At 33.0% G+C, this 18,641-nt stretch overlaps 1 protein-coding gene across 1 annotated transcript; it reads right to left on the bottom strand.

Moving 5' to 3' along the window:
- Positions 1-209: 209 nt before the first annotated feature.
- Positions 210-1,422, bottom strand: LOC118740130. Its single transcript, XM_036471624.1, has 2 exons — positions 1,176-1,422; positions 210-979 (listed from the first exon to the last, which is right to left on the bottom strand). Exons 1-2 carry the CDS (start codon positions 1,420-1,422, stop codon positions 210-212), a joined length of 1,017 nt encoding a protein of 338 aa, XP_036327517.1.
- Positions 1,423-18,641: the final 17,219 nt, after the last annotated feature.

Raw genomic sequence — 18,641 nt, 5'->3', positions numbered from 1 at the left:
CAGACTAGTGTGATCGAGTGCCGTAATCTGAAAGTGAAAATTTGAATCGAGCAGCCGTTCTATCACGCATACTGCGACTCAGGCCTAGGTTTCGTTTTAAACAACCGTTAATTCACTCGACAATTTGCCTCGGCCCCGAGGTAAATGCTTCAGTGATTAAATTCTTCATGCCTTCGTATGTTTCTAAGAAATCTCAACATCTCCGAAACTTACCGCATATTTAATTTGTTGGCCAACTCGATGGTGAGCCGGTTGTTTACTTTCGAAATAGTGTCGATATGCCGCAATGATATATCCTCGATATTCGTAAACAAATCGGGAAAAGCAATAACAAGTCCCGTTTTAAAGGTGATACCCTCCAAGTTTTGGCGATAGGAAATGGCTGAACCAAATTTTTGAAGCGCCTCCAATAAATCGTTGACATCGCGCATTTGTGGCACACCCATTTTAGCATATTTCAAACGCTTTTCTGCGGCAACTTTATACACATCGAGCATAGCGAAGGATTGCGTTGCTGGCTGCCGCACCATAACCCGCACCTCACCATCAGGTGGCAGAAATATTTCCTCATCATCGAGTAGTGAAATATGTGCCTCATCAGCGGTGAGTAGCAACCAAAAGCGATTTGTGGTGAAGTAGTTGTTTTCGGAGGCAGCGGACCAGCGTAGCACATTAAGCGCACAGGCGTTGGCGAATTCCAATAACAGAATGCCGGATTTATAGGTGAATGGCGGCAGATGCAAGCGCAATGGACGACGTGTACTATTATCGCTTCGAAATGTGCGCGGTGGACCAAATGTAGCAGAGCCTTCAGTGGCTGGACCATTCGGAGTAGCCTTAGTTAGTATGTTGGACTCATAGAGCCGCCCAATTTGCTCGCTGTCGTCATAGTCCTGGCCATTGAAAATACGCGTTGGAAATCCATTGGCAATAAATTCGAGTAACAGAGACTTCAAGTTTCGGTACCCAGCGGGAGCGACTGCAATGATGGAAGTAACGAAAGTAGTTTTTTTTTATGTCGCATCCAATGCATTTGTATTCATGTTTGTTTTCGATTCAAAATACTAGAATGAAAATTTATGACCGCCAAGCGTTCGATGGCTCAGCTATTGCTTTATGAGCGCGCTTCTTACATATGAACACATTTCTCCCGCGCCATTATTTTCCATGCTTACCAACATCCTCTGGACAGACAACCAATAGTATATTGTGTACTCCATGCCAGCGAAAATATTCCATGAAAATATGCGCGTCGTATGTTAGTGTGGCGACATCGGCTGTAGATCGTTCTTCCGCTGTTAAATTGGCCGGGTGTGTTGCGCTTGCCAATTCAAGGGCCGTTGCTTGGTGAGGAGCGGCGGCGATTGAAAATATGTAGTAAATTAGTAGCATGAAAAGCATGTTGAAATTCAACAGCTCCATATTCGTGCTACCAGTTGCAAGTGTTGCAGTATTCGCGTGCGCTTTTTATTCGTTTTATTTTCTCTTCGAATCACTGACCCATTTTAAGGGCCTAGTTTATGCGATTATGGCAACCAGGTCGTGCAGTTGTTGCATTTTATAGCGCTTCAGATGCAGGTAGCTTCTTTGTGGGCGCTTAAAATTTGTGTACATGTATTGGTTAATGCTTCTTCTCTTGCGTTTTTCATAGTACGTTCTTGTGCTTATTATTCCAATTATAAAATGTTGTACAAAATTGGACGTGTTGAGTCGCTCGTTAAAGGAAATTGCAGGCAATTTTGTGGAAAATTAGAGTATGTGATTTATGTGTAAAAACTGCGTATATTCTTTAACCCCTTCAGAACCAAGGCAAACATGTTTCTCAAATGGTCCTGCTCTCGCAAGAATATTGTGTCCATTTGGCAGTTTTGTTTTTATTTTTTATAACTTTATCTTAAAATTTAAGGAAAAATATTAAAAAAAAGTACCAAAGATTGGTAAATACATACATAATATTTTCCCCATTTTTTTTTTGAAAATATTTTTTCAGGGATTCTAGGAAAAATACTTAAAACATATATGATACATTTTAACCATTTATTAGAAAAAATTATTTTCTGAAAATGTTAAAGGCGTTCAGCTTTAAGTATGAACTTTTATATCTTTGGAAATACTACAATATAACCTATTAAGAAAGTTTTAAATTAAACCAATTATAATTTGTCTTTTCAACGTCGGATTGTCTTTCCATTTCTCTTCTTCCTTCGTTTGACATTGAATATTTAATTGAAACAACATAGAAGATACCAGATCTTTTTGTATGACGAAAGATATGCAAGTATATATATTATTTTTGGAAGCCATGTGCGTTTTGATAATTGATTGATATCAGAACCTACCTCTGGAAAATTTCGAGCTGGGCTGGTTCGGAAACCAAAAATTGAATGGCGGAATTGTGATTGAATATTTAGTGCCGCGCCCATCGCTTGTGCGAACCTCTCAATCACCACGCACATACATATGTTACGACTTAGATAGTTTATGAATTAAATAAATTGACGATAAATATTTAAAAATCGATAAACATGTTAATATCAATAATTATGTTGATAAAAAACTAATATAATGCCAGTTTCATCGTTAAATTGACAAACATGTGCTGATCAATATAGAGTAAATAAATTTATCGATAATTCCGATAAACATATAAAGTAAAATAAATAAGTTTATCGATAATTCAGATAAACATATACAAATGTTTGTGTATTGATAACGATATTGTCAAAAATGCCATAATAATAATCTCCGATAAATTTATCGATTGATACTTACAACAAATTTTTTCAAAAATCTTGCATTTTTTCATTGTATACTTGATACCATAGATATAATGTGGCATCAATCTACATTCGATGCGAATATACTTTCTACCAAAACCTCGGTATTTGAGGCATATTCACGCTCTCTTCTTAAACGACTTCCAAAAAGGAGGAGGTTATCAGTTCGTCGGAATATTTTTATTTTTTATATTTTTTATTTTTATGTTCGTTAACGCATAACTTTGGATCACGTCAACCGATTTCGATAATTCTTTTTGCATCGGAAAGGTAGTGTCTCAGTGGTGGCCCCAAACTAATGAAATATATATAAATATATTTTTTTATATGAGAATTGAAGTCGGTTTTGTTTTTTGCTTAAAAATTACTTGTTTAATTTTATTTTTGTTCATTTAATAAAAAGTTGTTTTGTTCTCATTGATTTCGCAACCAAGAATAAAAACTCTACGTTGTTTTAAAAACGTTCATTCTCGCATATGAAAACCATAAACAATAAAATAATTTGAAAAAATAAAAAAAATAAATCAAACCTATCCGCCAACAACTAAAGTTTTTACCCATTTTGGCACATGTAACATGCAATTTTCCACTGTCAAAACTGCACGCAAACACCAATCAACGGTAACAATAACAATCGAACAATCTGTGTGTGCATTTCAAAATATTTTCTTCAAATTTTTCTTGTTTTTTCTGCATATTTCCTCTTTTTTTTTCAGTGCCACAGTTGCACAGAGCTTTAGCCATAACGCTTCGGTCGTCAGTCAGGATGCCAATTGCAAACTTATTTGTTTTTGCAAGTAGTAAGTATTCAGTGAAGGGTAAGTAGCCTGCACATGTTGCAATGTGCGCAAGTGATTGCAAAGCGGAAAAAGTGAAAAATTGCAAAAGCCCGTGCGATTGGAAAACTAACTAACTATGTATGTATGTAGTTGGCAGACTTAATTGACAGCAAGACTTTTCGCACTCAACTATAAGGAAATAATGGAAACATAATTAAGAACAGATTGAGATAAATTCAATTGAAGCGAGTGAAAGATTGTTGGCAAGTGTGAAAAATTAGTTTATTAAAGAGTTTGTAATTATTTAAAATTGGTTTAAGAAGATTTAATATTGCTAAGGTATAGATATATGTAAATAAAGTAAGTTGAAGTGATAGCGAAAGCGTATGATCTGCAGCATATCTATAATTTTACGCTTTTTACTGTTTAAAATTTTTAATATTTCTTAATTTAATTTTTTTTTCGCATGCGCTTCGCTTTGCTTTCAATTCCACTTGTAACGCAGTGATGCTCAATACTTACCGTCACATTCAGACAATGCTTGTCTCCAATTCAATATTACAAAATAAAGCGCTGCAGTGCATAAAAATTGATATTTATTTTTCATTTTCCTTATATTTACCAAGAATACATATTTTCAAATTTCTTGATAACAAATATTTATGTCTATTCGTGCAATATGCCATTCTTTGTGTTTACAATGCGTGCCTTCACTGCGGCATTTCGATTGCCATATGTTGCGCCATGAAGTTGCCACAAAGGACTAATATTTCTAGACATACTGACATTTTTACATAAGGATTAAGGTGGTGTTTTGCTTCACAAAAAAAAAAAAAAAAACGAAGGCAATTTCAAATCGGCAACTGACATTGGGTTTGTTTTTGCCGCTGCATTATTTGATTTGAGCAGCAAATATTGCGTGTAAATATGAGTTATAAATTATGGTTTTTTACTAGGTATCATTATGTAGCTATAAAATTAGATAGTGGAACGCAGAAGCTTTTGTCTTTTTAACGAACAAAAATAGAGTACTAAAATTGAAAGGAGACAAATAATTTGAAGAGTGATAAAAAAGGATGTCCCATCGCTTTAGCTCAAGGTTAAGAGAATACATATAGGAACATGAATATGAATATAGGTACGAAAATAGTAATCCATATAAATAACAATATGAATAGGATTATTGAATATGAATAGGAATAAGATATTGAATATGAATTTGAATTTGAATAGATATGCGAATATTAAAATTAATATGAAGAAGCATATGAATATGAATATGCATACGGATATGTATATAAAAAAGAATTTCAACATGAATATTAATATAAATATGATTACGAATATGATTACATATGAATAGGAAATTGAATATTAATAAGAACATGAATATAGCTTTGGATACGTGATGTGTATCGAAAAGATATTGATTATGAACACGAATATAAAATTGAATACGAATATGGCTATAAATATGTATATGAATATGAATATGTGTATGGATATCAATATGTGTATGGATATGAATATGTATATGGATATAAATATGTTTTATGGGCATGAATATGAATGTGAAAATAAATGTAAATGGGAAAATAATGCATCCGAAATGCGAATTACGATATATAATATTGTTATTCATATCGATAAAATATTATCGATTGTTATACAAGATTTGAGCGATTGATAGTAATGGTATTGTTATTCATATCGATAAAATATTATCGATTGTTATACAAGATTTGAGCGATTGATAGTAATGGTCAAAACATAATAAAACAATGCCCATGCACAAATATATTAAGAAAATATCGATTAATTGCACGATGTCGATAAATTAATCGATAAGTGTATCGAAAACGATAACGAATATGTTTATTTACTATCTGAAAAAGTGAATAGATTACAATTATGAGATATCGAGAGATCGATTGCTTCATGGAAAAATCTACAGAGTAAGCGTTAGGTTAGTTTAGGTTTTGGCTAGTTAGGCTGCTGAAGAGAGTGAAGGCAGTGAACTTCTTCCCGTATGGATTGAAACTGAACGGTAGTATTGGTGGAGGGGTATTCTGTCCAGAGGATTCCATCAGTACTGAGTTCACGCTGCCAAACTGCTGTCAAGGAGGTGAGCATTTATTCTGATAGCCAAGCGGCTATCAGGGACTTAAGTGCGTTGGAGATGCGCTGTAATTTGGTTAAGGAATGTTTGCCCTCTCAATCTCTCAGTTGCGTCGGAATACTTCTGTATTAGGCTGTTTTTTTGGTTACGAGTCAAAGCGGCACAGCGGGAAACTGTGTGGCTGACGAATTGGCTGGGAAAGGTACTCTTGAAACGTTATCGCCGGATAAAGAGCGGCTGGGGGTGCGATTGATTACTTTTGGTACACTCTTGGCTAAATGGGCGTTATGTCAGCTCAGCTAGTGCTGGACAGAAACCAGAACATTGACAATGGCAAGGTCCTTCTGGCCGAGGGTGGACGGGTACGGTCGAAGGCACTCCTTATACTTAAAAATAGCGGATTTTTACGGGTCACTGCCCAATCGGTATTCATGCAGTAAGGTTGAACGTATTACCTTATCTTGTATGTCACAGTTGCCCGAAAGAAAATACGGTGGAATCACTTCACCGCTATCTTCTTAGGTGCCCAGCGTTTACAAGGCTTAGGCTAAAGTACTTTAGCTCTAACATCCTGAAAAGCCCCGAGGAGCTCTAGGGCATTGAGATTAAGCGAATTCGTAAGGCATCTTATCGATTAAGTATGAGGTGCGGTCCATAAAGTGGTATCACAAATTATCTAAGTGAGTCTCTGACACATGAAGCTGCCACCTAACCTAGATTAGTTTGAGTTAAACTGGCCGCTATTGAGATACACATAGATCAGTAGCCAGATGGAGTACAAGTGCTGGAGTGTTTTATGAATGTAGTCTGTCCGTTCGATAGACAAACTGATAGCGCTCTTGGCAGTCTCAACCACTATTTCATTACTCTCTATTCCTTTGTGGCCGGTTACCCCTGAGATTTGCAATCTTCTGTTTCCGGCCATCTGGTCAGAGAGTATGTGGACATAAAAGTGAGTTTGAAATGTTAATGAATTAAGCTACTTAAACAAAAAAAAAAAACAGGGATACAACATTTTGACCAGTTTTGGCCATTATTATTTTGCTTGATTAATTTTTATTATTTCTTTATAAAATTATTATCTAACAAAAACCCTATAGTACATACATAAGTCCAAATTTAAAACTGTGTAGAAAGATTAGAAAAGTTCAATAAAATTTTACAACAACAATTTTGTATTAAGAATTTTTGAAAACATTCGAGGTGTGCAGTTTTATAGCTCATTAAGTTCTAGCTAAAGAAAGTGCAAGTTTCAAGTGGCTATGAATTCGCATTCATTTTTTGATATTTTTTTTTGCTGACGTTGTTAAGCATTTTCTTCAATACAAAATACGTTGGAAAATATTTTTTTGTATGGAAGAAAATAAATCTGTCAAACGAAACCCAGCTTTCGCTGAAAAATACTTGAAAACTCACGTTCAACTCATTCGAATCGATGTCTGCACTAGTTTTTTAGATATACATATTTATGGAATTTGAAGTCATATTTTATTATCTTTAATATGCTAGTTCGGATCTATTGTTAATTGACAGGGCAAATTAAGATATGAATAAAAGAAAAAGGTTTCTAATCCAAGGATTATGATATAAAAAGATTTCGGTTTTGGTTCTTTGTAGCAAAACTGTAAACAAACGATGTAAGAACTGTCAACGAAAATACTAGCAGCCGGTGCGAACAGACTTCAGCCCTTATTAAATATAAATTTACGAAACATTTACAAACAAAGAAAAACTAAAACCTGAATTTGGGTCACAATATACATATTTGTCTTGATTACAAAAAGTTCTAATGGTGTTAAATGTTTGGTAGTGCGAAAATGAAATAATTTAAAAAATTAAACTATGTAAACATTTTTTAAATCAACTGCCATTTTCTACCCAGTTAAAACATATTAAATTTCCTACCAATAATTTCTTTTATAAAGCAAATTTCTGTGGTAATCAGGATGAAATTCATGGCAAGTCTGCTATATAAATACATATATCAGGCTTGTTTAAAAGAAAAAAAAAATCAAATTCTTTACTCTAATTGTTCACCCAATTTATTTCATTTTAGCAACTAAAAATGTTACACTATTTTGCCATTTGTGCTGAATTAAACTTTTCCTGTAAATAAATATTGCGTTATTTAATTTTCAATAAATTTTCCACAAAAAAACGTTTTGAAACAGCCAATGCTGTGTGGAAAACAAGCAACAAAATGACAAATAAAATGTGCAACGCAATTTTCGCCACATTAAATGAATTTTATTTGACGTTACTCATACGCTACGTACACCCGGCTATAAAAAACCAGAGCACCAAAAGGCAAGTACATATTTGTAGATATGTATGATTTTTTGATTGTACCCTGCAAACCATGTTTCCAGAGTTATTTGAATAATAGAGAAATCTTAAAGAATTCGTTAAGCGTAATTTTTTCCTCTTCCGATGTATTATCGAATTTTCTAAAATGAAATTTACTGTGTAAGTTTCTTTTTTTTACTAAATTTCACAATAAAATTGGTAAAGAAATGAAATAAAAACTGCGATGTGAAGAATTTTTTTTTCAGAATTTTCTTAAAGAAACCACACAGAAAGTTCTAAACGAGTTCGTGTCAACCAGTTTATATGATTTTCTTTGAAAATTCGTGAAGAAATCAGAACACATTGGCGATACTATTTAAGACTTCGCTGAGATTTCGGATACTTTGGTTTACTGGGTATCTACATTAGGGTGGTCTAAAAATGCATGTGGAAAAGTAAAGACGGAATTTTAATGCTCCCACACCCTAGGATTGTTATATACCGAAAAAAGTATACCCTTATTTTTTTCCTTTGAAATCAAAAAATTATTAGAGGTCGCTCTAAGCGCCTAAAGTTTTCCATGTATTTTATATGGGGAAAAAACAACTTTTCGTAGAAATGGTATAGAATGGTTAAAAATCAATATTTTTCTACCAGAAAACTCTGTTTATCTGCAAGATATTCCCAATAATAATACCCAATTGTTTATTTAACCATTTTTTCACCGGAACTATAATTTATAGGTTCGCCAAAAACTCACAAAAACCCCGAAAAATGCAATGGGGCGACAAATAAAAAATAATCGTTAGTATTAAAAAATGGTTAAATAAATAATTGGGTATTATTATATTGAAAGACTCCTGAAGAGAACCAGAGTTTTCCGTTCGAAAAATATTGATTTCCAAGAATTCTATACCAATTCTACGAAAAGTTGTTTTTTTCCCATATAAAACTACATGAAAAACTTTGAGCGCTTTGAGCGACCTCTAATTATTTTTTGATTTCAAAGTAAAGAAATATGCGTATACTTCTTTCGATATAGAAATCTTAGGGGGTGGGAACATTACAATTCCGATTTTTTATAAAAATAACGATAAATCACCATGCTTTATAGTAACTAGTAAAAAACGATAACTGCTAATATCGATTAACGTAGTTTACCCAAAAAATTTTGGAAATATTTTTTTATTGTTTGTCTAAATAAAAAAAATTTATCGATAAAAATATCGATAGATATTTCTACAGAAATGTCATGCTAGGGTAACTATGTACGTATATCATGTAGGCATAACTATGCATGTATAAAGATATTGCTTATTCTTTTTTATTGATAAAAGTATCGATACATACCTATATATTGGTATAACTAGTAAAGACTGATAGTTAGTAAAAATATCGATAAAGATTTTATGATAAACTTTATATCGATGGTCCCTGTAATAACGACGGAACTCAAAACTAAAAAAACGTTACTGACACAATCCTTGTCTAATCCATATCTAATCCTTACTAAATTCTTATGACTGCGTTATAAAGGTTTAGCAAGAAATAGAGACATGTTCCACTGCCCAGTAGTAAGGATTTTCTTTAGTTTTGAGTTGCGACGTTTTTCGAAATTCTATATTCGCTTCGAAAATATAGAGAATTATGCATTTATTGGGAGCAATCATAGTCTACTATAGCTACACATATTTATGCATACAATAAATGTAGTATAAATATTTTAAGCACACTTCCACTCGTAAAATAATTTCTTGACTACGCGCATAAATTTGTTTATAGCTTTTCTATGTACGTACGTACAACTTCTAAGGATTTCGATGCCACTTTAAAGATATGCCATTGCCGTGCATAGAAAAATTTGCTCAGTAAACAGCTCCATTTCCATAGACAACATCTTTAACGCTTGTATCTGCTTGTGTGCCACATGCTAGTATGCTGAGAAAAAAATAGACAAAAAAGCGCTAAAATGCTATAAATCATAAAGTAAATCTTATGGCAACATTTATGTCGCCGCCTCTTTGCCACCGCGCTGAGCCGGCAAAGGCACGTATGCTATGCCACGCACCGTGCGCCATCTCCTCCTTATTGCAGCTGGTGTGGTGTTACTGATGCTGTTGTTGCTCTGGCTGTGGGTTGTTCGTCTTTAACAAACAATTTTTCGTATAATGAAGTCATTTCACAGTTCGTTGCGCCACTTACCACTACATGCAGCCAGCCAGTCACTGAGAGGTGTTATAAGTCACATGTACTAGAAAGAAGAAATATGTATTTAGAAGTAGCCGAATGAAGCGTTCTGCCACACTCTGCAGGCTAGTGTATTTAGTAGTAGTGGCTGTAGCGCTGATTTGCTGCAAAATAAATAGGCTGAGCGTGTTCGACTCGATATACAGTTAAAGTCACGTATAGCACACTGTTCATCTTGTATTAATGTCGCATTATATTCATGTAATGTACTTACTTAGTTACATATAAAGTACATAAAGAAATACTTACATACGTACATACATGCATACATATAAGAACTTGGTATCCTAAGAGTCTTTCTTCTAAGCGCATATGTATGTCCTATTTGGCTGGCTGTGTTTGTTTGTCGGTAAATTTGGTAACTAACTTTGCTGATATAAGTAATGCTGTTGGCCAAAAGTTATGGATCACATCAAAGTTGATTAATTTTATTTCATTTTATTTTATTTGTTGGAAAATGTAACTAAGTTGGCGCAAGTGTATTTAATATGTCTCGCATTTGTTGTTGATGTGAAATATGATTTTTGAAGTTTTAATGACAAAATTTGCGATAGGGGGAGGATGGGAGCTATTTGTCATGAGATAAAAACTAATGTTGAAAGCAACGAACTTTTGTGTCATTTAAATTACAAAAAATTGAGCAGATTTATTCAAACTACTTAGCGTATCTAGGGTGGTCTGATTTTTTGAGGCTACTTAAAATTTAAGTAAATTCCAGTTTTGAAGTTAAATTTGAATTCACGGCAGTAAAAAATGGGTACTTACTTAAACTGGACATAAATTCTGGGTTCTTGGGACATACATTTTTTTGGTCATATAATAATTGGACATAATTTTCTGGTCATTTAAAAACTCGATATGATTTTTAGTAATTTTTTCTATTAAAAAATGGACATTAATTTATGGTCACAAAAAAATGTGTCTGTTGAAAAATGGACATAAAGCTATGTTCACAAAAAATTGGCCATAGATTTTTGGTGACTTGATATTCCTCACATCTTTTTGTACTTTTGAAACTGGACGTCAGTTGTTTGCAAACAAAAACTAGACATTACTATTTTTCTTTATTTTCGTACTGGAAATAAATTTTTGATAATTTAAAAACAAAAATTAGGCTTTAAATCAGAAGAAAGCTTTTGCCTACATAAAACTGGGCAAAATTTTTGGCAATTCAAAGTGTGGACGAATTTTTTTGGGCATTTTAAAAGCTGGACATAATTTAATGGCGACACAAAAACTGTTGAAAAATTTTTGGTGCCTTAAGAATTGGTCATAAATTTTGTCCTTTTCAAAATTGAAATACAGTTGTCGATTTAAAACTTGACTAACCTTTGGTAATTAAATACGTAGACGTAAATTGTTGGGTGTTTTAAAAAAATGGATATAAATATATGGTCATATAAAAGCTTGCCACCAAACTGCCAATAACAGCCTTCCCGATTGCCACCTAAGTTGAGGCTGGCTAGCGATTATATTCAACCTGGAGTAGAGTTTCACAGGTCTTTCGGGGTCATTATTCCGTCAAGAGCCGACTGGGACGGGGAACTTGATATCTCTACCTGGACACAACAAATGTACATCGATGGCTCCAAAATGGACTCGGAGTTGGAGCAGGTATTTACTTCCAGTCCCTGGGAGTAAAAACATCAATTCATCTTTCCGATTTTGCGAGTGTTTTTCAGGCAGAAGTATTCGAATATATATGGCTGTCGTCTCCTAGAGCGTAGTGGTTTACGTGACGGCGAGCGCGTAGCCATTTTCCCCGATAGCCAGGCGGCCATTTCGGAAACGAGGCGGCAGACGAATTAGTAAGGGAGGGTTCTACATTGGAGTCGATCGATGACCGGATCTCATTACCAATTGGAGCCTTATATAGAGATAGCATTCTCCACCATCTCCAGAAATCGGATCAAGGGTGGCGCACTGCGGCAGGCTACCGCATATCCAAACTCTTGTAGCCGGTGCACAACCCTGATAGAACACACAACTTAATAAGTAAACCCAGATCTGACGTTGCTAGGCTTGTTGCGACTCTTACTGGGCATTGGCCGGTTGGTACCCACGCGAGAAGGCTGGGAATCGTCTACAACGACTTCTGTAGAAGCTGCAGAGATGAGAACGAGCAGGAAACAGTAGAACACCGACTTTGCAAATGTCCAGCTCTAATGAGGAGCAGAAACACCATACCAGGAGCATATAAGTTCACATCGTTACGAGAGCTATCTGATATAAGTCAGCATACTCAACTTCATCAACCGCCGGTTGGCTCTAAAATATTCATTAGAGGTATATGGTATAAAAATGGCACTTAGGTGCCACTTGGACGTAATAGTTTTTCCGCCACCATTCTAACCTAACCTAAACTTTACATTACCAGAAATTTATATCCGGGTTTTAAATTAACAAATATTTAAGTCCAGATTAGCACAGTTTTTAATATATGCAGCATTTCTCTTAAGTTTTTTTAATTAAATAAAATGATGTCCAATTTTAAATGACCAAATCGCACGTTTATATAGAGATGTAACTCAAATTTCGTTATGCAATTAATAAATTTGATGAGTAGAATATGTTCAGTCCAGCAGATAACCAAACTTTTCAAATATGGCGAAGATATGAGTTTTTCCATCTGTCTTGTTGTATACCAACTGTATGAATTGATAAAACTTTGATTGCGTTTTCCCACAAAATTGAAATTTTGAATTACTTCATTATATTATTAAACGTGCGAAATATGTACATATGTCCAATTTTTAAAGGATCTGGAATTTTTGTTCAGTTTTAAATAGCTGAAAGATCAAAAATTATTTCTAGTTTTTCAATTAATGAAAATGTCCAATTTCTAAAGGATCTAAAATTTGTGTTCAGTTTTAAATCAACAAAAAAAAGATGCCATGTCTTTAAACTAATAAAAATAAATATCCAATTTCTAAGCGATCCAGAATTTATGTTCATTTTTAAATGATAAAAAAAATATGTCCACTTTTTAAGCCTTAATTTGTGAAGCATATGTACGTGTTGGTATTTCAAAAAAAAGTTTTTTAAAACTTTTAATGCCTACAATCTAAATGCATTTACATTTCGATTTCCTTCGCCATGAGCAAATTTTTTTTGCTAGTAGATGGTACTTGTACTTTAAACTCTTTCGTTAATTTTCCCTCGTTCGCACACAAGCACACGCCAGCTCTAGCAGTCATACCTTTTCTTATTCAAATCTTTTTCTATTAAATTTGTTGAATCGTATGTAACTGTATTTGCATTGCAAGTTTACATTGTTCACATGTGTATGTAATATGTATGTATGTGAATATGTGTTTGTGATTTTCCTCATTTTCTTGTACATTCATGGTTGCAACACCCTTTTGAAAATACATATTTATACACTGAGAGAAAAAATGCATTGTAATAAAAGATGCATGCCACAATTTGTTAAATTCCAGAGGGTCAGGCAGCGTGTAAATGAAGTTTTTTTTGCTTATCTGAATTATGAAAAAGCATCCGTGAAGTGCAAAACGCTGCATTTTGATATGGACGTATTTGAATTGAATACAGGAATGTGCCGATACCCCTGCGGTATCGATACTTTTACATGGAAGTATTTTATTTTTTAAATATCCATGCAAGACCGATACGATCCAAAAAGTATCGAATATACTTGTATTTACTAATTTTTCCTTTAAAAGAAACCAATTTATATATGTAAGTATATTTTTTAAAATAATTTATATACGTTCAATATATAAAATAACCATAAAAGATAGTTCTTGCTAGGCAATGTATTATACATACACTTTTGAACTTTGTTGACATAACGGTTGTTTATAACAGCCAAAACGAATCGAGATAAATATAGACAATTGTATGCATAAATGCTCAGAATGAATAGAGAAGTTGATTAAGCCATGTCTGTTCGTCCCTCCGTGTACACGATAACATGAGCAAAAATTGAGTTATTTGGGTGGACGGCACTGAAAATGAGCGCATTACCTTTTTTAAAACTACTTGCAAACAGTGGATGACGGCGCCATTCTGAAAGTACGAGTATGTATAAATAACTTTTTTATGAAGTAGTCGAAGCGTTTATTTCTGCGAGTTCAAATGAAATTAGGAATAAAAGAAAACACGAACATCGCGCATCATAACGGTAAAAAGAACGATTGTCTTTGTCACTCTAATTGGTTCCAATAGGTCAAATATAACATTAGCGCATATCAAGTTTTCTTATTTTCCAACATTTTCCTTTTTAACGTTGCAGTGATGCGCAATTTCATGAAATTTTTTTTTTTTTTATATAAAGTACTATTTTCCGATACCTACTTAATATAGTTGGTAAAAGTATTGATGCTTAAAGTACTTGATTTCAGATGTAAGTATCGAGTAGTTACTCGTATTTACTTGTATCGGCATGTCCCTAATTGAATATTTCCATACTAAATACTAAAATTAGTATACGAGTTCGGCTGGTGCTATTTCATATGCGTATTTTCTTTTTAAGTTAGCACGTTTATTTTATTTAAAAAGTTTTTTCTCTCAGTGTATAAGTGCATTCATATATACGTGTGATGCGTTATAAATTTAAGTTCTTGCACGAATGCAAACACTTTCAAATCCACATGTTTGCCAAAGTATTTTGAACAAAACTTGAGCGGCACTATGTTTTTAATGATTTTCTTTAGTATTTGAAAAGTACTAGCTATGAAGTTTAGTATGTGAAAATGAATGTATGTATGCAGCTGTGTGCAGGTTTTCTTAAACCAATTTCTAATTTTCATTTAGTCGAGTGGGTCCGATTTTCCCGCATAAAATTAATTTCCAATAGAAAAGGTAGTTGAATACTCAACGGAAAGGAGAATTATTTCTTGTCATACATATTGATTCACAAAAATCCCTAAATGAAGTTATAGATCAAATTACTGCCTGAAAATATTGTGTACATTTAGTGTAAAAATGTTCAAAAAAAGCTTTAGATTAATTAAATTTTTTGCTGTTGATTTTTGCGATAATTTTTCTAGTTTTTTTCTCTTTGTTTTGTTTTAAATAAAACTGTATTAAAAGCTGTTATGTCTCTTTATTTTAAAAACAAAATTGCATGTTTGGATTCGATGCTTTAGAAGTGTCTCGATTTTTGGCCACAGAAATCTGGCCACCGTACCTATACCTATACTACCTGTAGATAAAATTGATTTTGTAGAATTGAAGCATTCTTGTTTCATTTTCTATCTGTAGTATCTGCATACATAGTACATGCTTCTCAAATTACTCAAAGCTTTTATGGTTTGAGCATTTGAGTACTGCGAACGTGCTTGATTTCTATGCAAGAACTTACATATGCACATATTTTTCTACTGAAGATATCCCAGTGGGAAAATGCAAGGTATAGTAATAGAAAAAATAATCAGTAAAACAACCCTTTTCACATTCGAAAATGCATTTTTTTCCCCACGGCGATGTCCTAAGAAAAGTGGGGCATTCAATTTGGCATTACTTATACGGTAGACAAACGGGCTCGATTATTTGCATAACCAGCCTTAATTTGCTTTAACTCATGCATTTTCCTCTTTAAAATGAGCATAAGCAGCCAAACAAATGCACGAAATTTTTGGGAATTAACTCGGATCCGGGGAATTTTCGATGACAACACTGGTAAAAACGGCCAGTTATTGTCTTTTGTACAAGTAAGCAAACGAAGCGGTCGAGTTTCGCGTACGCGGTAGCCGAGTGGTGAGAGTTGCGAGCTACAAGCCTGTAGCTGCCAGGTTCGATACTCGGTTGGAGCGATTGCGAAAAATTTTTTGTTTTATTATTTATTTTATATTTTTTTATTTTATTTTATTTATATATTTAATTTTACTTTATTTTATTTTCGTTTGACTAATTTTATATCACATTTCTTACTTTACTATTAGTTAATTTTAATTTTTAGAGATGAATTTTGTTAAAAATTCAACAACAACTAACTGAAAGTAACGTAAAAAAATATAGAACTTATAAAAAAGAGAATGAAAAATAAATAAAAAAAGTATACTGACCGTGGGACTCGAACCCACGACCTTGCGGCTGGTTTATTCGCATTACTGCCGTCTGTAGGGGTAAAATTTTAATTTGCATTTATGCTTATTAATTCAAATTAATTTTCTCCGTCTGTCTACCATATTAGTATCGAGAAATGAATGTGATTTAATATGAAATTTTTGAGACTTTTTGGATGCATTAGAATGCTGGTTACATAGTTAACAATAATAGAATCGATAACTCATAAGAAATACATTACACTATTTGTCACGCGTGTAATGCATTACTACTTTTCCGACTGGGATGCTAACATTGAAATGCAAATCAACGTTAGCAATAAAAATACAAAGGTGTTTACATACACATGTTCAAAAATACATATAACATTTGCATACTTCCAGAGCAGCATCATTCAGGTTGATTTGTGTGATTGGTTTTTATTTTTTAGCTAGCGTTTTTTTCTCTTTTCCACTCACCACTATATAAATTTGAATATTTTAATCCACATCAGTGTGCGTATGTGATTTTTTTATGTAAAGCACTTAATATGATAAAAGATTTATGCAATAAACCTTTAAAATTGGAATCAGTGATTTATAAAAGGTTGCGACGAGAGGTATGGGAATTTAAGTCGATCGCAAAGCTTATTTATAGGATTTGGAAGTATTTGAATCAGGGACCGTAACAGTTACAACTTTTATGAAAAAAATCGCTCTTTAACAATTATTTTTGGACTTTTATTTAATTACTCCTTAAATAACCGTGATTTCTGACATTTATTTTATAAATCCAAAATAACAATTATTTTTGATTTTTATCAAATAATCTGCAAATAACAGTTATTTTTTAGTTTTAAATTATATATCTTACATAACAGTTATAGAAGACTTTTATTTATAAAAGTCATAAATAAAAATCAGTCATTGCCCTTTATTTTTTAAATCATACTTATAAAAGTCATTTGTATAAGCCGTAGTAAACTTTTGTTTGCCAACACCTTCTTAACTACCAAAAATGTTAATGACTTTTATACGAATAATTTAAAAAGTTAAAGGTCGTGACTGATTTATATTGATGACTTTTGAAAGTAAAAGTCACTGACTGATTTTTATTGATGACTTTTATAAACAAAAGTCTTCAATAACTGCTATCTAAGACATATAATATAAAAATCAAAAACAATTGTTATTCTTTTAATTTTGCATAAAAATTGCAAATAAAAATTTATTTTCAAATTTGAGTCTCTGTGAAAAAAGATCACTTGGATCACTTAGTTGTAGAACATTTCCTTCATAGTGCATTTTTCCATGACAGTTTTCATCAATAACTGTTATGTTCGGTACCTGATTTGAATAGTTTTTTTTTCGGTAAATGACGGGGTAATACATTTATAAACCAAACTGGTATGGTGTAGTTAATGAGTATGCCAGCGGTTTTGTGTGAAAAAATTCTTCGAAGAGAGATCCCCTGACCTTTCCAAAAAAGAAATCCTCCCAGAAAAGGATTAAAAATCAAAGTAAAACGTGATCTAAATTAAAAATACTGTTTTACCGTCAATATTTGGCAAATTTAGTTTGTTCTAAATTTTTAATGCCTGTGGTTCGTTGTATTTTTTCACTCATGCATTTATTATGTGAAAAAAATATATACCTATTCCGCAACTACATATTTTCAATCAGTGTTCCGATAAATAAAAAATGACAGTTTATCGTGTCAACACCAAAAAACTTTATGCAAATGTAAATTACTAAATTGCTAATCTCTGTATGTATGTATGTGTGTGTGTATAATAATTTTTAATTTAGTTATAGCAATGTTAGCTTGTGCATTCGACATTAATTAAATAACAATGTAATGTGAAAGACATTCACTATTTATTCAAATTGTCAATAAAATTGCGTGCTGGCGTTGAGCTTTTTTCAATTATAATTTGCATAGTTTGCATAATTTGCAAAGAATTAAAAAAATGTTTATTAATTGGAATTAAATGGACTATGCATGTGCTGAGGTCAAATGTGGGGGTAAAAAAAAAAAAAATAAAAAAATTTAAACATGTAATTATTTATTGCAATGGACTACACACACGCTGGCGTAAAAACCAGAACTTAATGAAAAAAGTACTTTTATGTATATGGTTGACAGCAAAAGATGCAACGCATCCTTGATTAGTTTGGGATTAGTCATAGAGGAACATGCCACTGGTGCCAAATTATTATGCTCTAAATTGACTAATTATACCTTATATACCCGAGTGGGAACTAAAAGAGCCTATTAGGTTTTTAAAATTATGAAAGTTTGGTGAGGTATCTTACTTTCGACACACAATAAACGGTAATTGTACTGGTCAAATAGTAAAAATAGGAGAAGCTAATGACCGCAGAGAAAAAAGATGCCGCCTACAGGGCCACGCTGCGATCGGGC

Source organism: Rhagoletis pomonella, unplaced genomic scaffold (genome assembly GCF_013731165.1).
Source record: "Rhagoletis pomonella isolate Grant_MI unplaced genomic scaffold, Rhpom_1.0 Rhpom_scaffold_00005, whole genome shotgun sequence".
Taxonomy (NCBI): domain Eukaryota; kingdom Metazoa; phylum Arthropoda; class Insecta; order Diptera; family Tephritidae; genus Rhagoletis; species Rhagoletis pomonella.
Note: the sequence above shows the minus strand (reverse complement) of the source record. Positions and strands in the feature narration are given on the sequence as shown.

Bases quoted from the DNA above. Each gene is read 5' to 3' on its own strand.
- LOC118740130 (XM_036471624.1), bottom strand. From the start codon at position 1,422: ATGGAGCTGTTGAATTTCAACATGCTTTTCATGCTACTAATTTACTAC. The intron at 980-1,175 runs GTAAGCATGGAA...CCATCATTGCAG, and splicing joins TGTCTGTCCAGAGGATGTTG to TCGCTCCCGCTGGGTACCGA.